General features: G+C 42.3%; 1 protein-coding gene across 1 annotated transcript; it reads left to right on the forward strand.

The window, feature by feature from the left end:
- Positions 1-615: 615 nt before the first annotated feature.
- Positions 616-21,104, forward strand: ALG14 (ALG14 UDP-N-acetylglucosaminyltransferase subunit). Its single transcript, XM_061378878.1, has 4 exons — positions 616-786; positions 3,092-3,243; positions 7,049-7,171; positions 20,724-21,104. Exons 1-4 carry the CDS (start codon positions 657-659, stop codon positions 20,952-20,954), a joined length of 636 nt encoding a protein of 211 aa, XP_061234862.1. The 5' UTR covers positions 616-656; the 3' UTR covers positions 20,955-21,104.
- Positions 21,105-22,291: the final 1,187 nt, after the last annotated feature.

Genomic DNA, 22,291 nt, shown 5'->3' on the forward strand with positions numbered 1-22,291 from the left:
CACTAACCCATGGCACTGAGGCCTCGTCCCCATGGTGTGTGAACACTTGCAGGGACGGTGACTCCAGCCCTGCCCTGAGCAGCCTGTTCCAATGCCTGAGCACCCTCTGGGGAAGGAATTGTTCCTCAGCTCCATCTAAACCTGCCCTTGTGCAGCTTGAGGCTGTTTCCTCTTGTCCCATCCCTTGTTCCTTGGGAGCAGAGCCCAGCCCCTCCTGGCTCCATCCTCCTGTCAGGCAGTTGTAGGGAGTGATCAGGTCCCCCCTGAGCCTTCTCTGCTCCCGACTGAACCCCCAGGTCCCTCAGCTGTTCCCCATCACACTTGTGCTCCAGGCCCTGCACCAGCTCCGGTGCCCTTCTCTGGCCCTGCTCCAGCACCTCAGTGTCTCTCTTGTCGTGAGGGGCCCAGACCTGAACACAGGATTCGAGGTGCGGCCTCACCAGCGCCCAGTACAGGGGGACAATTACTGTCCCGGCCCTGCTGCCGCACTGGTGCTGATACAGGCCAGGATGCTGGTGGGCTTTCATAGCTCCTGGGACGCGGCTGACGAGCAGCTGTAGCAGCGAAGGCCGGCTTCTGAGGAGGTCTGAGCCACGCCGGCTGCCGTACGAGGGAGGTGGTACCGGGCGGGGCGGCTGGACGGCTGCTTCGGCGCCATGGAGCCCCTGCTGTCTGTCGCCTTCCTTCTCCTCCTCTCCTTACTGCTGGTCCCCTTGGTGCTCCTGGCGAGGAGGCGCCGCAGCCGGCGGACACCTCCCTTCAGCCTCCTGGTGGTGGCCGGCTCCGGTGAGTAGGAGATACCGGTAGCGGAAGCTGGTCCCGGGGCAGAGGGCCCGCAGCTGGCTTCAGGAACTACAACTCCCGAGATGCAGCGGGAGCCAGCGAGGCTCTCTCAGCGGTGTGTCCTGGTGCATGCCGGGAGCTGTAGTCGCGGGCGCTGCTACTGCGCTAGGGGGAGGCCCCTCACTCCCTCACGGCGGCTGTCCCAGACTGTCGGGTGCCCTCAGAGCCGCCGCCTGCCTTTGGGGTTGTTAGAGTCATAGAATGTAATAGAAGGTCCGAATGGCTTGGGTTGGCAGGGTTAAAGCTCATCTGCCACAGGTAGGGACATCTTCCACTAGAGCAGGTTGTTCCAAGCCCCAGTGTCCAACCTGGCCTTGAACACTGCCAGGGATGGGGCAGCCACAGCTTCTCTGGGCACCCTGTGTCAGCGCCTCAGCACCCTCACAGGGAAGAGCTTCTGCCTTAGATCTAACCTGAACTGCCCCTGGTTCAGTGTGAACCCATCACCCCTTGTCCTGTCGCTACAGTCCCTGATGCAGAGTCCCTCTCCAGCAGCCTTGTAGCCCCCTTCAGACACTGGAAGCTGCTCTGAGGTCTCCACGCAGCTTCTCTTCTCCAGTTCTTTAGCCCCTGATTTGAGTAACTGTTAAGCTTCACCTTTGTTTAGAGCATTTTCACCTGTATCCATGTCTGCCGTTTGGGTCTCTGAGCCTTCCCTTCAGAAGGCCCATGCGTGTCACCCAAGTCATTGACAAATGTACTGATTAAATCAGATGTGAGGCAGAGCTGTGCAGCTGCTTGGTCTTCTGACAGAAAGTGATTGATGACAACTGGGGGTGAGGCTTTCCAAGTATCAGTACGTCCCCTACATACCTGTCATTCTGCAATGCTTTTCCAATCATTTCCAATCCAAGCCACATTCCTCTGGTTTACGTGGGAGTCTGCCACTGTTTTCCAGGTGTGTCACCCCACACTAAGAGGACACATACATCTACTCCTTGTTACCTCCCAAAAGTCACAGGGCAATGAATTTGCCCCCACAAAATAAGACTACCATGAAAGTTTGCCATTGCTGTCCTGTTAATACTCAGATGATTGCATTAAAACTTGTGAAACTTCAATAAACCATCACTCACAAGAGAATCCCAGCAGATACTGCATGAACTTCTATGAGAAGGTGGCAAACTCTCATGTCTAATGCAGCAGCATAGCTCTAGCTGCTTGTAAGCTGTTTGTCAGCCAAGAGTGCTTGGCTTATATAGCAAACATCTTGGAGGAAGTTAATGGCACTGGGCAGCAGGAGGCAGTAGGAATGCATTTAGTTTACTATTTTGGTCTGCAACTTCCAGCAGAGTGAAAACCAACACATCCAGTAGAGCTTATGCACATACTCTGGGATGCAGTTTGATGGTAAGCTGATCCAGCCCAACAGTCAAAAGGTGGGATGGCTCCACTTTACCTACACAGCCAGTTTTCCCTTTGCCACTGTTACAGGCACTCCTGGAGCTCCAGTTCAGGAAACAAAACTGACCAAAACCAACCCCAAAAAAAACACCCTGCTCCAAAAACCTACAAACACAATAAATACACCCTCCCCTTCTCCCCAGGTCAATGACACTTTATCTACCCGAACAAAATGACCTTGCGGCGCGAAGGTTGTCAGCACCCATTCAAGGTTAAAGCATTTGGCTGGACCTGGGCTATTTCTTCTGCCAGCATTCAGCTCTTACACTGGCTTAGCTGCAGGGTGAATTTGCTGCCTCCTTAATTTCAGTGTTATGAGTTGGGGTAGTGCAGCCCCTGCTCTTGCAGGTCATAGGACTGAGCATTGGGTAGGGTCAGTGGGAGTTATGCTTCCATGGCACAGCTCTGAGCTGGATCCTGCCCACCTTAATTTTGACCATTGCACCATAGTATAGCTTTTGAGTATGGACTACTACAGTATAACTCTTTGCCCAGGTGTTTCTGCAGGACAGGACATTGAACACAAATGTCATACTTCTGTGAATCCTGGTTCAATCCCATTTAACTAAAAAACTTCCATTAATACAGTCTTGGGGTAAAGGTTGGATAGGATGATCTTAAAGGTCTTTTCCAACCTGGCTGATTCTGTGATTCAGTGGGAGCTGAACTGCCTTCATGTTAAACACTCTCAAACATCCTGTAATTGAATCCTCTACTCTCAGAGGAGTGTCACTGATAACAGTAGCACTAATGAGTTTTAAATGGAGAAGTGTCTGACTCAGCTGAAGAAATTGAAAGTTACAACATTTCTTATATACTAACTGCAGTTTTCTTTGTTTTACAGGCGGGCACACAACAGAAATCCTGAGGCTACTGAGCTGTTTGTCAGAGTCATACTCTCCCAGACATTATGTTTTTGCAGACTCGGACACGATGAGTGAATCTAAAATACGTTCTTTTGAACAAAAAAGGGCTGAAACGTTCTCCACTTCCCAGGTAACTTGTTAAAGATGCTTTTGTACAGTAAAATGATCTCAACATGTAATTCTAATTCAAGATAATTCCAAGATTATTCTTTAAAATGATATTTTTAATACCAACAAGTGCTTTGGATTTTCTAGGTATTGAGAATCACTTGCACTAAAGTTCAGCTAAAGGTGCCATTCTGTACATATGCTTTGTACCATTCTAAAAGTGAACTAAACAAACATGATTAATACTGTACTAAAGAGACACTGAAAATGGAAGTAAATACACCTAAAAATAGAACATGCCATTCTTGCTACCAGTTTTCACTTTCTCTTAAATGGTCTTTACCTTCTGTTAGCATGTTAATCCCATTTAAAGCAATGGGGGAACATAACTGCAGTGAAAGTGGCTGTACAAGAAAAGCATGCTGGAAATAACTACCTTTTAATCTTGTAAACCAGCTAGCCAAGTGCTGTTTGGAGCTATAAAAATACTGGGGCAGGAATACGGTGGGTTTTTTTAACTTTGTTTAATTTTAGTTTGGCATTTCCATAATGTATTTTTTAAAGAAATTATACCTACAAATGTTTTCTCTAAGTAAACCTCCATTGAAATTGTATTACTTTTGTGTGGTTTAAAATCAAGCTTTCGTTACATATGCTTTAGAAGTATACAATACCTCTTCATGTCAGATAGTTTTCTGGTTGATGACCTGAGCAAACACTGAACTCCTAAGAAGAATGAAAACATCATGAAAATATCCTCTTTATCTCTTTTATCAGATGTGTTCTTGCTTTGAGCTAGTTTGCTGTATGATTAACAGACAGCAGTATAACTGTGATCTGATGTCCAGTGAAACTAATAGAAAGTTGATATTTTTGCTTAGAAATGGGAATAAGTACAATAGAAATGAACTACAGAAATCTTAGTCCTTTTGAACAAGTAGTACAACACACAGTAAATTATTTATGTGGTACTGAATTCATATGGTGCATGTTGTCTTCAGCAGCGCTAGTGGGACAACACATTGTAGTACCAATGATTTGCAGAACAAACCCTTCTAATGCAAGCCTTAGGTGAGCAATAAGGCTCACGTAGGAAGGACGTTTTTAACTTTCTTTACCCCACTTCCTACCTTGGAAGATGAAGTACAAGCAGCTGAATCCAGTGGAATGACTTTGTTTCAAATGGAACATGGCAGTTCCTTCTCTCATCGTGCAACAGGGATGAACATTTAGTAAAGTGACCACACGTATTTCCTGTTCAGAGGAATCTGGTTTTGGTGATCAGCCATTCACACACTCATGTGAAAAATGTCCAACCCTACTTATTAAAGATATTAAAAATACATATTTTGACTATTAAAAGATTATGCAGTTTTCCACTAGTTCACTTAGTTGTGCTAAGCAGTTTCCTTCATACCCCTTCCAGCTGCTAACAGATCATGTAGTTATATTTTCCTTCAGCATTAAAAGCCAGAGGAACATTTTTGGCTGCATCTGATTCTGCTGTCTGGATAACAGATGCTTATTTTCCCTTGACCATTTTTTTTTCCACTGGACAAAAGTATCTAGAGTGGAAATGGAAGGCAAATTTTGGGAAGTAAAGGCCGCATGGCTATAGCATACTAACTTTCAGAGTGTGCTTTTGAGTCGTATGAGGTTTAGCACTGGGAATCCTGGAGACCATCAAGCATTTCAAAATCATGTGTTAGTAGCTTCCTGCAGCTTTGAGTAAACAAAAGGGGAAAGTCTGAAAGCTTCAACCCATTCCCTTCCTCATCTTGTCAAGGAATTAAATCCTTACAGAACTAAGGACTGGGAAGAAAACATAATAATGACCTAAGAGAAAATCAAATACTTCTCTTTGATCTGTGGTCTGTTGTAAAAGCTACAGTATTTAGGGAGAAGGAAGGGATGCCAGAATGAGCATCTTTCTTGCAAGAAGCAAAATGTTGCACCTCTACCCACTAAGTGTCTTGGGAAAAAAAATAAAATCCAGAATGGCTCCTATGAAAAGGCTCTGCTCCTGCTGTCACTTGCCTCTTTGTTCTTTCCTGCCCTCTTGGCCTGTAACCACAACTATTCTACATGGATGCTACCAGAGCTGTTAGTCAGGAAATCTGCTATGCTCAGCACAGAGAAACTGCTTCAGCTCCTGATGGCCTACTCTAACAGAAGAAAGACAATTGCTGACTGACAACATGAATTCTTCACTGGATCATATACCCCCATTTCTTATGTCTGAGATGGGCAACAGGATTAACTAACCTTTACATAATCCTCGTTTGACCATGTGTTTTCAATTTTATATCATGCTATGAAATCTTGTTCCTCAGCATGAAAACAAACTACATAAACTACAAATAAACCCAGTTTATTTGCAAGCATTTCAGTATATTCAGTTGAGCATGTTATGATAATTCACAGCAGATGCAGTTTTCCACCAACTTTTCCTTGCATGCTTGCAAAACAACAGTATTTAACTATGATAAAGAAAATCACATCAGGTTTTCTTGGCAAATACTGTTTTAACACCATTCTTACAGTGAAAGGAGCATCTGAATAGTGCCACCAAAGCTTGATCTGCTTAAAAGTACCTTATCATACACCTACTTCTTGCAGGACTGAATACTATGCAAGGGTCTAAACTCCACTTACGGCATTGCTTTTATCACTTGAACTCTTCCAAAGCTTTAAAAAGCAGAAGCGGTGATAACCAGAATACTGTGGAATGGGGAGCAGGGGGCATGTTTGGTTTTCCATATTCTGTTGTCAGACTAATGCAATCAGAGTTTCAGCACCTGCAAAGAAAACATAAACCAACCAGTTCATAAGATCTGGTAATGCCTTCCAGTATCACAGCAATTAAAGAACCTGATCACAATGAAACAGGATCATTTCAAATTAACGTAATATTCTGCATCAAGTGAGATGATGACCATTGTCCAGATAGAAACACTATGACAACATCAACGAACAAGTGCACTGCAGCCATTATATTTGTCTTTCATTTAAACACTCACACATTCCATTGGCATCAGGACTACCTCCTGATATAGCAGTAGTTTAGGTGCAGTTCCTCTGCATCAACATTAAGGCCATCTGCAAAGCGCACAGGAAGCCCAACTCCTGTGAACTGCCTACAGCATTCTGAGACAAAAAAAACCTCATGTGTGTTTTACATACCATGAATAATCTATACTTTTTCCTAGGGAAAGAACAAAGAAAGCTATTTCTTAAACTTATTTTTTCTTTCATGATAAGATATCTTTCACTGTTTCTTTATGCAAATATTTGAATATGCATCTTACCTATCTTTTCACTGCTCATTGCGGCCTCATTTAATGGCTATTGATATTTGCTGTTACATTTTTAATAATATGCACTGGACGTTAGCTAAGAAAAGTTGTTACGTTTTCTGCTGTGTAAATCCACAAGGAATTTAAATAGACAAGAGGCAAAAGAGAGTCAAGTCGCCCTGTTCGGATCAGACCTAGATTTGTGTCTCAGTGACCACGAGGTGGGGCACTACGTTAACACACTGTGGGAGAAGCTGCTCTAGCCCTGTTGTTTGTCAAGTTAGGAATGTTTTAAAGGAATGTGAGAAGCGATTGAAAACCAGATAGATAGATCTAGTATTTCATTTTACTTTCTGCCACGATTGCTAAGCACGACACAGAATAAGGCATCGGAGAAAAGGTTCCATAGCCACACATTTCCAAACTAGATTTAAAACAAAAAGTTGTCACAGAGAGATGTAATAACTCTAGAGAAGGAGCAACAACAGCCTTAGAAAAATAACAGCTCAGTTTATCATGCTTCTCTTCCAGTTCACCCTCGATCGCATTCCTAGAAGCCGTGAGGTTAGGCAGTCTTGGACCTCCTCTGTGGTAACAACGCTGTATTCCATGCTTTATTCCCTTCCTTTGACCTACAGACGGAAACCAGATTTGGTAGGTAAATTTTAACTTATTGGGAACTTGGTATTCTGCATCATAGAAGCATTTGGAATATCAAGACTGTATCTCATATGTATACTTAGATTTAGAGTTCACAGGAAAAGTATGTTTTGAATGTAAAATTAAAGCCGAGAGAGCTATAGCAGCAATATACCAAGAGAGAACACGTTGCACTGCCAGTGAATTAGAGTAGCAAATACCAGTCTCCCCTCTCAAAGACTGCAGGCAACGTCAGAGAGTGTCACTCCCCTGTTAATACTGGAAGAGCTAACACAAACCAGGCTGCAGGTTCTTGATAACATCTCTTCAGGATTGCAACAGCACAGGCTGTGCCTGAAAGCCTGGTAATCCTGTTGGCTGTCTTGCTCCTGAAATGGTAATGAAATCCAGGCAGAAATCCATACAGATTTGGTTCTTGTGCTTACATGGACTTCTCAACCTGTATGCATAGTTACACCCACAGACGATATTTGTAAGCAGACTTGTTTTAGCTCTCTGTGAACTGTATGGCTAATCCTAAAGAGGCTCTTTATATTTGTGATACTTCGACTGTTTAGAGAAACTGCTGTGTATAATTTGATGTCACTGGCTTCAGTAGGACTGCTTCAGTTCCTATCAGATCAAAAGCTACTTGCTTGCTGGAGTCTTCAGAGCAGTTTAGCATGCAGAACAGAAGCAGCTTTTTCTTGTTTTTCAAGCCTGTTCTGAAGACTGGAGATAAAGTTGGGAGGGAGGGAGGAGGTGATTTTAACTGGGGGTAAGGGGAGGGAATAATGAAGGGGTGTTTACATGAAGCAGACATCATTAGAGCAAATGCAAGTAACATATTTAGAAGTCCCTTTTTCACATCACTGGGTTTTGGTTACTGTCAGTATTTTTTAACGTACTATTGCAAAAAATCTGGCAAAATCTCACTGTGTAGCTTAACCTATTACCAAAAGTGGCAACAGGACTCAGGGATTAAAATGCCACATATCATCAGTGAAAAGATTCTGTGTGGTATATGAAGCAACTGGTAATATTGAATTGGCTTTAGAAGAAAAGGTCTGTGGTGAATTGCTCCCCCCCTACTCTTGGCAAAATGCAACGCTTCATAGTTAAAAACATACGAACAGAAAGGGTGGGACAAATGCTGGTGTTTACAGGACTCATCTATGATTTCTGGCACAGAAGTCAACAGCCAAGTTTAGAATAAGCAGAGTATTACATCATGCTGAGAACTTCCTATTTTTAAACAGTAAAGCTTATAGGTGCTGTACATTTTCAGTCTTGGCAACTGTTGTTTAATTGGAGGAGGGACTTGTAAGTCATTTATATGTGTGAGTGATTCCCAAAGCTTTACACTTACTTTCAGGCTTGTCAAAAATGTGTGCAGGTTTGAAGCCTTCTCCAGACACCCAAAAACTAGAGGAAAGCAGAAATGTTGCAGTTTTCAGGGAGTGCAGGACAAGAGAAGTACTGCAAAGAAAGCCCTAAACCACAAAGGCAAGATTTGGAGCAGATAGGCTTAGGCTGGCATAACTAGCATATCTGTGGAATCAAAAGAGCTGTAAAGGGGAAACAGCAAACTTAGCTGCACAGGAGTTACTGTATATGTGCTTATTTACATGAGCACTGTGTCCCCTTTGTATCTCCCACTGAACTTCTGGCAGAGTTTCTTAGTTTAGTTTGCATGAGAAATCAGTTCCATCTAAACCTTCTTCAAGATAGTGAGTTCAGAAAGAGCTGAGCGACTTCCAGGAGACCTTTGCTGTCTTACAGGACTTGACCCATACTTGAAATGGGCCCCCAGGGAGTTTAAAGAGATGTAAAAGCTTAGTTGTTCAGTTTGAGATCATCTTCAAGAGGCACATTTCCAAGTTAAAGACATCTGCTTTCTGCAAGTTAAGTCCCTTTAGAGATATTAAACCAAATAACAACATGTCAGAAGTCATGATCAGCTTGTTTTCCTATAGCTAAAGACTACAGAAATACAGGTGTTACAGTGGTTTGAAGGCATGTGTATGCTGGGCAACCTTAGATAGGCTTCCTATGCAAAGGCCTAAAATTCCAGGAAAGAAAGACTTGTGCCAGCACACTTCGCCTACACCTTCCTTTCCCCAGAAAAGCTTTTAAAACCATCAATTGCAGACAGATTTAATAGGTAGTCATAGCCTCAAAGACTGCAAATTCCTACCATGAAAACAGTTGGTCAGAGAAGACTTTTACTGCTGAGAAGCTGAGAAGAAACATAAAACCAGAGTAAGATGTTAGAAGACCTACTTTCCAGGGAAAGATACAAATTACACCAATTTAGTTACAGAAAATAGGACAAGACACAGAGGTTTCTCACAGTTACTGAATGTTGCATAGACTACTTGATGTCCAAGGAATAAACTAATGTTACAGCCTTCCTATAATATGGATTAAGTCAGCAAGTAGAGGAAACCAATCTCCAGTTCTTCTGCTGCTTACAGAACTATTGTCATTGTCTCTAGGCTGACTTGCAAATCCTGAAACCAGATCTTCACGTGATTTAGTCCTTAGGTTGTATTTGACAAAACGTGATTATTCCAGTCATTCTTGCACACCTGAAATTCAAATTGAAAACAAAGAACATGTGGGTACCATGCAGCAGAAAGCTGTACAGTGATTGCATCTAGTCCTTGTTTTCAGCAGTAGATGTGCTACAGTGGGCTACAAATGGATAGCTACAATAGAATCATAGAATAGTTAGGGTTGGAAAGGACCTTAAGGTCACCAAGTTCCAACCCCCCTGCCATGGGCAGAGACACCTCACACTAAACCATATCACCCAAGGCTCTGTCCAACCTGGCCTTGAACACTGCCAGGGATGGAGCATTCACAGCTCCTGGGCTGCGATTCCCTGGACAATCCATTCCAGTGCCTCACCACCCTCACATGAAAGAGCTTCCTCCTTCTATCCAATCTAAACTTCCCCTGTTTAAGTTTTAACCTGTTACCCCTTGTCCTGTCACTAAAGTCCCTAATGAAGAGTCTCTTCCCAGCATCCCTATATGCCCCCTTCAGATACTGGAAAGCTGCTATGAGGTCTCCACGCAGCCTTCTCTTCTCCAGGCTGAACAGCCCCAACTTTCTCAGCCAATCTTCATATCGGAGGTGCTCCAGTCCCCTGATCATTCTCATGGCCCTCCTCTGGACTTAGAATCATAGAATCATAGAATAGTTAGGGTTGGAAAGGACCTTAAGATCATCAAGTTCCAACCCCCCTGCCATGGGCAGGGACACCTCACTCTAAACCATATTACCCAAGGCCTCGTCCAACCTGGCCTTGAACACTGCCAGGGATGGAGCATTCACAACCTCCCTGGACAACCTGTTCCAGTGCCTCACCACCATAACAGGAAAGAATTTCCTCCTTATAGCCAATCTAAACTTCCCCTGTTTAAGTTTTAACCCATTACCCCTTGTCCTGTCACTACAGTCCCTAATGAAGAGTCCCTCCCCAGCATCCCTATATGCCCCCTTCAGATACTGGAAGGCTGCTATGAGGTCTCCATCCAGCCTTCTCCAGGCTGAACAGCCCCAACTTTCTCAGCCAATCTTCATATGGGAGGTGCTCCAGTTCCCTGATCATCCTCGTGGCCTCCTCTGGACTTGTTCCAACAGTTCCATGTCCTTTTGATGTTGAGGACACCAGAACTGCACACAATACTCCAGGTGAGGTCTCACAAGAGCAAAGGGGCAGGATCACCTCCTTCAACCTGCTGGTCATGCTCCTTTTGATGCAGCCCAGGATACAGTTGGCTTTCTGGGCTGCAAGCACGCACTGAAGCTGGCTCATGTTCATTTTCTCATCGACCAGCACCCCCAAGTCCTTCTCTGCAGGGCTGCTCTGAATCTCTTCTCTGCCCAACCTGTAGCTGTGCCTGGGATTGCTCCGACCCAGGTGTAGGACCTTGCACTTGGCACAGTTAAACTTCATGAGGTTGGCATCAGCCCTCCTCACAAGCGTGTCAATAATTTGGTCCGTGATTTGCTCTCCTTTAATATAATGAAATTTCACCTAGAACTGTGCCAAAATGCTGCAGAAGGCTCCCCTCGTTAGTGGGCTGCACATCCTGGACCCCTAGGACCAGACTTGGTTTGCTTTTCTGGGAAAAGTTCTCAGCAGTTCCTACTGCCTTAGTGCTCTGCAGAGCCTTAAATAAGCAGACCTTTTCAGATCACTGCTATTTGGGAAAACCTGGGTTAAATCAGGCAAAGAAGGCAGTCCTTCCAGAATAGGGCCTCCTTCCCGTGGGAAGGCCATAGTAAGTAGTTTACATTTGCACAGCAAGTACAACAAGCTCTGCTGTCTCCTTCCCCACCAGCTGTCAGCTGAGTGAGTCTCTCCTTAAACTTCTTTCTAGAAGCCTGAAACCTGCTCAGCTGATCATGCTTCCAGCAGCCTACCAGTTCTTCTATGCCTGCCCATCCTCGCACACGCTTGGTCCCCTGACTGGTTAAATTCACTGCAACAAGCTTCTAGAGTTGGTTTAGAAGTGTTCACATAGTAAGCTATATGAAAGAGGATCATTATTTCCTTTAGCTAAATTTTTCCATTCTTTGTGCCCTGCCCACAGATGTCTTTATTTCATAGCACTTTAACAAATGACTAGGACAAATAGTAAGTTATTGTCCCTTATATCACAGTTCTTATTAGAACTTTGTGGAAAGCTACAAAAGCTGGGTGGTGGCATTTTTTCCTCTATTCACTCCATAACAAGAGAACTTTGTATAATGCAGTATTAAGACTATCTGGTGCATTCTTTTGTATGCTGAATCTTTCCCCAGTATTTATAATTCTTTTGGACCAGATTGACAATATGTCTGATCTGCTCTTGTTCTTCTAGGATCAAAACAGTCAAAAGAAGCAAGAGTAAGAACATTGGCTTAAACCCTTCAGTGATTCAAATAGTGTAGTCTAAAAAGGAAACAAAAGCCATCAAAATTTAACTTCTCAGTGTTAATGAAAATATGAGGCTTACTCACCCCTCTCTACTACCTCTTATGCTGTGTACAGCTACCCTGAAGCCACAATGTGAAATTACCTTTTGCTGAACACAGATAAACATCTAAAGCTATCCACATTGGTTAGTTTAAAGCTAGGTTACTGCTCTGCTCTTTCTATGACTGCCAGTTAGACATGCCTGTAGACACTGTATTTCAGAGGGAGGACAGAAGTAGTAGTAAGAAGAACTGAGAGCTTAGATTTAAGCAGAGGTTAAACAAAAGACTGTTCAGACTTAATTCATCAGCTCTCAGGTTCGTTGTGAACCTAATGAATACCCTGGTCACATTTCCATTTATAAAGCATGGTTTGAAGTAATCTTGCTATGTCTGACCACCGAACCAGGCCACTTCTGTCAGTCAGCTACAGATGGCTAATACCTCTAGATTTTGCATTGTGAAGACATTTCAGACAGGTATTTGATGTGGATTCTCACTATATCAACTGCAGTGCTTAAGCAGTAGACTCAAAGATGTTTACATACATATAAAATACCAATTTTAGCTAACCTAAAATGCTGCAGTCAAGCTCTAGCTAAGTGAATGCTTAACTAATGAAAGACATGTTGAGATTTGCAGTTAAAGGCTCATTTTAGGCCATGAGCAGTAATACGTATGATTATATTTAACGTCTTTTGACTTTATTTTTCCTTTCAAATAGAGGCAGGCTACTATACTAAGCAGTACTTTTTAGTATCAGGAGATAAGCCATTACTTTTAAATAGGCTCCAAAAGTTTCTATGGTACTTCTCATGGTGCTCTGACCAAGACACTTTAGTCAGGTTCAGACTCAGCCAAGGTGACACTTGCTGAAAGTACTAGTTAGTACCTAGTGATTGTAGCTACAGATGTACTTCAGTATCTACAATTTCATTCAACAGCAAAAGCCTTTCACTGAGTTTGTTTATGACCACCTTTTTCATCCACACGAAGTCAAATTTCCTTTAATTCCTAATAATTTATCAGCAGCAATAGACCACAGACACACTCCATGGTAATGCAGGTAGGGAGTTAGTTTATTCTCTAGCCTGCATCTGCTTTGGTAATCTTGTTCTTTTTTAACCAAGCTTCTATCCGCCTCCCGCAGTTAATCACAAGACTCACTGGTGCCACTGTTTCTTGACACAAACTTCTGGCAGAGCTCATGATGTTTGGTTGGTCCCACTGATAGTGTGGGTGTTAACTTAATGTTTTAATAACCAACACTTAACATTCCTATAGACTTGACCATTAGCATCACTTTCATGCCTATCATTATTTTCAATCCATTGGTTCTGTGTTTCTCAGTTTACATTTGGTAACTAGGGTGGGGAGTGTGCTGATGGAAACTACCACTCCAAAAACCTTTTAATCCCAGTGACAGACCTGCCACCTTTCATCTGAGATGCAGGGCAGTTAAGTAGGGTGCCTAAGGTTAGCTTCATCAAAAAGAAAGTCAAGCATGTTTCTTCATGCATCCAAATCTAGATTCTCTCCCTTCACTAAGTTGTTGCCTAACTTCTGAGGCTCTTAATGACCCCGGTTATCTTCCTTTTCATCAGTAAAACCCCCAGGCATACTCAGAACTAGACCTGAGCTGTTTAAGTGTCAAATAGCCAGATGCACAGCCTGAGCTCTGCTGAAGTACAGAAACTAGGAGTTTCCCTCACTACTTGGCATATGGATGCTGATCCAAATCCTATCAGCTGGGCCTCTTCTCTTGTCTCTTGCCCCTGAGGACACTTGGGTGGTAAGACTGGGTCAGACCACTAAATGCCTAGAAGGCAGATGAGACAATGCCTAGTGCTGTTACAATTAAATCCTGTTGTTAAGTCTACTACTTCCTGGCAGCTTTGTGGAAGCTCTCCTTTCCTCCCATAGGAAAATCCATGAGGTAGGATTCTTGTCTTCCTCTCCTTCAGGAGAACAATTATAAAATAAGAGCTGCAGGAACAAGAGAGTTGGTGATGCTTCCCAGCATATTTAATTCTATGATGAAAATAATACTCCAAAGTAAAGCAATGCACATTAGAAACCCAACTGCGCAGTGTGCTGATTTAAGTCCCCACTCTTCCACTTCTCTCTTCCCTGTTCTGGCATTCACTGATCTTATTTATCCTGGTTAAGAAATCTGCCTGTAGGACCACACATGTCTGTGCTCGTTTTGAAGAGCACCTTACCTGCTGTGTGTACTGTGTGATGGCAACAACAGGAACTGTGCCAACAAGATACACAGAAGGGTACTAGAAAGGTTTTCATGGCAATGCTACAGGCTACAGATGGTAGTTGCTGACCAGCCTGAACACAGACTGTTGCTATAGAACACTATCTTCTTGCATTCTTGATGAGTCAAGTAATTTAGACAGTAGAGGAAAAAAGTGTGCCCAGATAGAAATCAATTCTACCTTAATTACCCATTTACATCAGACTACACATCTAGGTATTTTTTGTCCCAGCCTGCATTCTGCAGGGAAGTTCAAACAGCAAAGAGGGTGTGAAGTTCTAGGTGGTTTTATATACAGCTTGTGGAGGGAAGCGAACTGGATAAGATCTTCACTCTTCAAAAAGAACAAGGCAGTAGGTAATTTAATGACCTTTATATTGTTCAAACAGAACCTGAAATTCTTCTTTCTCCTGACCAATTGCAGTAATAAGGAATTGTTGGAAAAGGTTCCTGTCTTTTTTGGTTTTAAGCCTTGAAAAAAAAAAAAAAAATTAACAATTCTAAGCTAGCATTCCTTGAGGTTCAAAACTTGAATTCTCAGACATGCTAAAGAGCTAGACTAGCAAAAGCTTTAACAAGAACACTCCCTCCCACATGCTCAAGTATTGGAGCTAAGAAGAAATCCCTTTCCCAAATCCTCAGAATTCTCTTGTTTTTCTGATTAGCAAATAAATTTATATTCGCTAGAAGAGACCTTACTTCTGTCCTAACTGCAGTACCTCCCTGGGGAATGAAAAGTGTATCTCTTGAAACCTTTTAGAGTTACTCATTTATGGCAAAAATAACCATTTCTCTCTACTTGCGATGCAGGCTTTAGCTGTCATTGAAGTTACCAGCAGAAATTGTTCCTTCATGGATATGCCCTGCTATGTCTGAGCATATTTAAAACCCCAAACCTATTCAAAAGAAAAGAACATGCACATTTTCTCTTACTTGCAGAACATGATACTGAAACAAAGAGCATGCAAATAAAAGCAATACTCTCCATACCTGGAGATCTTCACTGAGAAGGAGATGCAGGACACTCTGTGATGAGTAAATTGTTTTCCAAGTGCTAAAGTAGAAAACATTGATGTTAGAGAAAGTTAAGTGCTATGCCCCAAATCCCATAGTGAGTCCACAGCAGAAAGGGGATAACAACCCCAGTTTCTTACTTCTCCAGGCTTGCATCTTGGTGATGAGCTCATGAGGTAAATCTGCTTACAACTAAAATTGGTATTTGTTCACTGATGCTTTTGTTAGTTTGATTTGACAGTTACAGCATGTCCAGTATTAAGAAAGCACGTCCAACAGCTGCAGGGCTGCAATGCCTGGGGGCTGTTCAGGCTACACTGAGTACTCAGTGGAACCAGGTCCTTGGGAATCACAGGAAGGAAATGGGAACAGCTGAGTCCAAGAAGCCAGATTACAGCTGCCTTTATAGGTAGCACTCAGTGCTTCTGTAGGGGAAGGGAAAGTATGTTCAGTTGGATAATTCACCTCAGTGTGTAGTAAGATAATACTGAAATCCAAGCAAGGTGTGATGAGCTCAGGACATGCTGTGATTTACATAGCACAATACAAATTAATTCCTTGCAGATTCTCTCTTTTCATGCCACAGAAACAGCCAAGATCCCCCCAGCAAAACAAGAAACACATCAACAAACCCATTTGTTATTGCACTCTGAAATCATCAAAGGCAAGAAGCTCCTGCAGTGTCAAAACCCCCAGCTCCTACCTGATGAATGAAGGAGTCCAGGTTTTTGTTTCTAAATGAAGCTTTTCAACTGTAGTTCAGATCGGTTTCCCACTTCCTCTCTTCCATACAGTCTTCTTTTTTTATCCCTTTTCCTTTGCCTTCCTTAAAATATCAGGAAGAGCTATTCAAATCTCTTTGACTTTTCTGACAAATCTCAGAGGTATCTTCTGGGCTTTCGTATCTCTACAGGCTGAACAGTTCCTTTTTGTTCCCAAATATTAAATAGCCATTGAAATGAAGTATTTATCATCAACAAAAGCCAAGTTTGAGCAGGCCATCAAAAATACAAAATTATTAATAAATTACAGGCACACTTTTGTTCCTGAGAAGCAGAAAATACCTAATTGGGCTTTTTTCCCAACACTGGTCAAAAGTAGCTCTGTTTTCTTGCCTAGATATACAAAGATGATGCAGTTAACCCAGCTTGGGTCAGATTGGTACCATTCTGCTTGCCTTTGCCTCTTTTAGTGGCTCTCCATCACTACAGTCTAGTCCCTTATTCTTACCTCCACTTATTTAGCACTGTGAGGAAGGAAGTATTACCAGCACTGAGGAAGCTTGAGGAGTGTCCTCTGAACATACTCCAAGAGACAGCTCCATAGGCAACAAGCAGTGCAGTCTTCAGTTTTCAAGTGTGCATCACCCTGCAGCAACACTAATCAACATCCCCAGCCCTAGAAAGCTGAGCAGCTTTTCTCCAGGTGGCAAAGGGCAATCCCTGTGGAATTTATTAAGGAGAAGAGCAGGTGTCGACAGTTTATTACGCAAAACAAATCTCCCATGAGTTTTCCACTTTATCCTAAGTTTTGGGGGACTGATGCTGTCCTCCGATCGTTGTAATCTGGGAACATAAGCAGGACTCAAGTATCTGTTCATTAAAGATACACAGCAAATGTATGTTTACATCTTGCTGAGGAAAACTGCATGTTTTCTGCTTTACTCATTTTTGTTTCAACTGGTGGCCTGGCATTTAATCCCGGTGAAGCTGTGAGCTATGCTTTCAGTGTTTGAGCTGGTAAATGTCACTCTACTACAGTGCTGCATTCACCAACTCTAAAGCAGCTTTTATCAGCAGCTGTGCCATGTGCCAGTGTTCCCAGTATGCCAGACTGCTGGCTTAGCTTGTTTTCTTTCAACAGTGGTAGAAAATATCTGAAACAGAAAAGCAACAATTACTCCATTTTAATAGGAAAGTGATTAATATGTAATTAGAGAGTCACCAAGTAGAAATGTTGTATTCTGATCCTTTACTTTTAAACCTCCATTAATATACAGATTGTTTCATTTTATTGTACTGTTGAAAAGCAGTTACACTGACTTGGTAGAGCATTTTAAGGTGCAGGATTTAGTTCCTAGACCTAGCAGTGGAGGCGAATGCAGATGGTGCAGAGATCTGCAGCACTGCCTTCTGGAATGATTCCTTACAGCTTGTTGGCAACAAAGTCAGATTGCTCATTGACCAAGAAAATCCTTGGGCAGCTCAGAAGGTCACAGAGGCTCCTTCTTTCCCTTTCTGCTACCTCACCACAGAAGGCTGAACCAAATAAACTAGAGATCTGTGGAGACATATCTCATGCAAGGCAAATATTCTACAGGCAGCCTTGTAGCTAAAGTAAATAGATACTGGGAAACACTTACCCTCAATAGCTGGTTGACCTTGTAGAGGCCCTGGTCCCTTCTTGCCCAATAGGTGCTTGCTTTTTCTCCACAGTATACTAGTGATTCCCTGAGAGATACTTGTGTTCTGCTGCAGGGGAAGAAAGAAAAGCTTTGGTCTTTTCAAGATAGAAAACCCCAGTCCTCCAAAATGTACTTTTGAGCAGTGTTTTGAGATTCACTAGAAGGACAGCTCATCTCCTTTCATGTGTTTAAGGGTGAATGTAGATGATTCAGTTCCCTTCCACCATCAACAAGTTTGTATACTGGAAGGAACTGAACAGCAGCGTTTCTAGCTTAGAGATTCCACAAAGGTTCCTCATCTTACGATGTACACACTTCTTGTCTCAGGATTTTCCCCTGTATCCCTTGATGACTGTATGATACTGTATTCCAAGCAGCAGGAATGCTGGTCTCCCTTCCTGCTGACAATGTGAGAGGGAGTAAGTAGGACTGGTCGGACCAGATTTTTGGAGGGGAATTGCCACTCCAGCACGTGAGCAACTGCACCATTTTCTAGGTACAACATGTCTCTGGACACACACAGAACGTTAACTGAAGGTTAATTTTTAATGATCACAGCCCCAAATTCAGATAGGGATCTATTTGTCTGGTGGCTTCAGCAGGTTTATACCAGTCTCTTTCAGGGGACAGTTCCTAAACCCAAACTTTTTAGGATAGGAACATTTATAGTCAGAGTATTTAATGGGCATTTTGCATACAGAGGTCCTATAGTCCCATCTGTTTTGTCTCATTTGAACTGGTATGTGTGGAAGGGGAAAGAGCAGAGGACATGAGTTACGATCAGATCATGGTTTTTTAGAGATGCCTAGTCCATAATTTTCCTGGTTCTTTTTCTTGCGTACAGTTACTTTTCCATGAATCCAAGGGATCTGAGAAACAACTTACAAGTTATAAACAGTAGAAGGTATAAATTGAGTGCATCATATCAGAACCTTGATATAGTAAAGGTGTTTTATTATGATTTCAGTTTTGATCGTTGCTTTTCTGTTTTGCACCTCAGCAAAGTAGTAACAGCAATTCTGTGTGGCCTTTAGAGCTACATACAGAGTCACAACTAGACCCAATTACTATTCTTTAATTACATGAACTTTACTTGGTTTGGAATTCCTGCTAGCATTTACCTTTGTGTGTGCATTTAGACACAGGAATACCAAATACCAGACAGGCTGGAGCCCCTAGCCAAGCTTAATAAAGGAAGGGAGAAGTAGGATGAAGTGTACGGCACAGTGGCTTGATAAAGACCATGAATATAATACTTCAGCTTCTGGGCTGAGGAGAATGTAGGATGTCTGCCCGACCTAACTCGTATATGTAACTGGTATGTTTTTGTGTCAGACTATGGAGATTAAGGGACTGATGTCAACCTCTCTCCTTGCTTTAAACCAGTGGGTTGAGCTTTCAGACTAGATGGAAGCTGAAAGAGTGCAGAGCTGTCCAAGTCCAGACAGTAGAAGAGTGGCTGGGAACAGGGATGGAGAGGAAAACAAATACCAGATGTAACAAACAAAACCAGGGGAGAGAGGATGGGTGGGATACATCTCAGACTACAGAGGAACATTGAAATGAAAGATACTTAGGAAAGGACAGGTGAGAGGACTAATGCAACAGAAAAAGGGCTTGGGGAGCAATGAAGATGAAACAGTATTTGTACTCCAGGTAGCTCCAGGAAAGGGAAAGAAGAGTTTCTGTTTAGCAGCAATGCACATTTCTGTCTGTTCACTTCAAACTGAATTTTTAATCTGAAATCAGGAGTCAGACTGAATATTTAACTCACCAGTAAAAAACAGTAGTAAACCACTTTTCTGGACTGTTTTGGTGCTTCTTAGGCACTTGCCAAAAGAGATGCTGCAGCAGGGACCCTGATGGGTTTTGTCTGCAAACACAGAACATTCCAACTTGATTCATATGCCTGTGTTTACACAACAGTAACAAGTGCAATTACAGAGATACCTAAACATGCCTTCATTTAGGTATCAGTAGTCAAGTACCAGTAGCACGATCAACATCAGTGCACATTAATCAAATTTGGCAAGAAATAGGGTCATGATTTTCTAAAAGAAGGCTTTCTTTCCACATAACGCCCAGCTGTGCAGCAAAGCGCTGATTACATGGTAGCAGTTAAATTTAGTATGAAATTCCTTGCCTGAAAACAGTTTGGATACCCAGGAAGAGTGCCTTAATATACCCTGCTTTAAACCTTCTGCTTTTAAGCAATCTGTGTGTCTGTTTCCCAATGTCTAGAATTGGAAGATCACTTTCTGTTACTGTTAACATTTTTAAGTGAATTTGAGCTCATCTGCTACAAGGACGTGACACGTATTTGCCAAAACACCTTCCTTCTGTTTGCTTGTTCCTATGTGTTTATTAAAAGCAAAACAAATGCAGTCATGCACATCAGTTAGTAGATTCTGATGAAGGTCCTAAGTCATCAGCACATTCTTGCTGAACCCCTGTGTGTTTTACTGACTTAAGCCAAAGTTCAAGAGGTTTATACCCAGATCCCAGCTTTAGTAATACTAATTAAACTTCTTTGGCCCTAAGCTGTGCACAAATCTCATTAGTGATACAACACAAAGCTGTGAGTGAGAGTAGAAGCTGTTTAGTATACGCCTGAGTCAAGACTTCTTCTTCCTTCGTAGACATGAACTGATTAACTGCGTCCTCTCAGAGCTCTTCTCCTCCTCAACGTGTAAAGAAAGATAATATTTTTCAGCAGCTACTTTGAAATAATGTCTTTTGTTTGCCCCATTCGTCCCATTTTTCTTCATATTCACATGCCCCTTTTGTGCTTTCAGATATCCTTGAAAACATTTTGATTTGTAAGTGGAATGTGACATGAATGCACACACTTCATTCTTCACCCTATGAAAAAACTCACGTTTTACTTGTGTAACATGTTTCATCTCTTTTAGATATTGTGCAATGGACCAGGAACATGTGTTCCTGTCTGTATATCTGCTCTTCTCCTTGGGCTTCTAGGAATAAAGAGAGCAATCATTGTGTATGTAGAGAGCATCTGCCGTGTGGAAACTTTATCCCTCTCTGGGAAGATTCTGTACTACTTTTCAGATTATTTCATTGTTCAGTGGCCTGATCTAAAGGAAAAGTATCCCAAGTCAATATACCTTGGTCGAATAGTGTAACCATGGAAGACAAGCTTTCCCTAACACAAACTCTGCAAGCTCCTCTCTGAAGAAATGCATTCCTGTAGTAATTTATTCTCAAGGATTCCTGTTAAGAAATGAGGCTGGTGCTGGAGAAGGAGACAACAATAAAGATTTAAGTACATTTAAGTATGTTTTTGTGTAGTTGTTTTCCTTGCCATCGTGTAGGTCTGTTCACCAATACCCCATAATACCTTTAAGTCTGTGCCGTCTCTGTTTTCATCTAGTTTTCCTGCTATGTGAATGGCAATTTTTGTCTACAAATAAATATGGGAATTTGTATGAATGTAACATTTCCTGTAAGGAAACGTCGTGTAGTTTTCTAAATTGTAAGAAACCAAGTCTTGTTCAGGCACAACAGCCTTTATTTCCTGTATGCTGGCAGTGAAGTCCCTAGTGAATCCTTAGAGTATAAAGGAAACAGTTATATTAAGTTGGCTTCGTGACAGTTTGTACTCCACAGTCTTCCAAAACTCCCAAAGCATTAAACCAGTGTCATTTTTCCTCTGGGTTTGTCAAAGCCCTTATAATCTGTAGTGCATCTTTTGGAAGCCGTTGCTCACTTCTTAAGGTAGATGAAAAGGTGACAAGTGTCATGCTACAGGCACAGTACTTTAAAGATGATTTAAGAAGTACTTTCTTCAAACCAAACATGCAAAAATCTTTAGCAGGTTTGCATCATAGGAAGCAAATTGACACTTGAGAACACTGAACTGGTTCAGGCCCTAACATATTACTGTCAGTAATAGGGGAAGGAAGAGTGTTTTCCTCTCTTTTCCTGATATAGTGAATTTGACTTTATATCCTGTTTTCTCATTTTAAGCACCTTCCTTTCAGCAGTAAAATATGCACTTCAGATTTCATCATGGAAAATGGTATTCTGTACATTGGAACCACATCTAAAAGGTATTTGTTGGAGCAAAGTGTGTGAAAGTCTGCTTCAGTATTTCACATTCATCTGGCAAAATGTAACACTCCACAGTGTTCCACCTATAAAGCAACATAAACACATCTGTCATTTGTACACACACACAGGGCTCTGTGTCTGGCTAAATACACAAAGCAAATGTATGTGTATGTATATGTGTCAGACACATCTAGAAAGCCAAAAGCTCAAAGAGGAGTAGAAGCTCTCTACAGCCTGACTGGCAAAGCTGACAGCAGCTCCTCGTGCTGCCACAGGACCAGACTCACGCTCTGAAGCCTTTCCTCAGTCAGATGTCAGAATGTTGCAGCAGCTATTCTGGTAGGGTATTTAGCTGAACAGGAACGGTGGTTCCTGCTGTCAGGAGAGGAATATTCTGCTTCATGCAGGA

The sequence above is a fragment of the Neopsephotus bourkii genome, unplaced genomic scaffold (assembly GCF_033783945.1).
Source record: "Neopsephotus bourkii isolate Nb327-2 ecotype Australia unplaced genomic scaffold, CSIRO-AGI_Nbou_v1 NB_1768, whole genome shotgun sequence".
Classification (NCBI taxonomy): Eukaryota; Metazoa; Chordata; class Aves; order Psittaciformes; family Psittacidae; genus Neopsephotus; species Neopsephotus bourkii.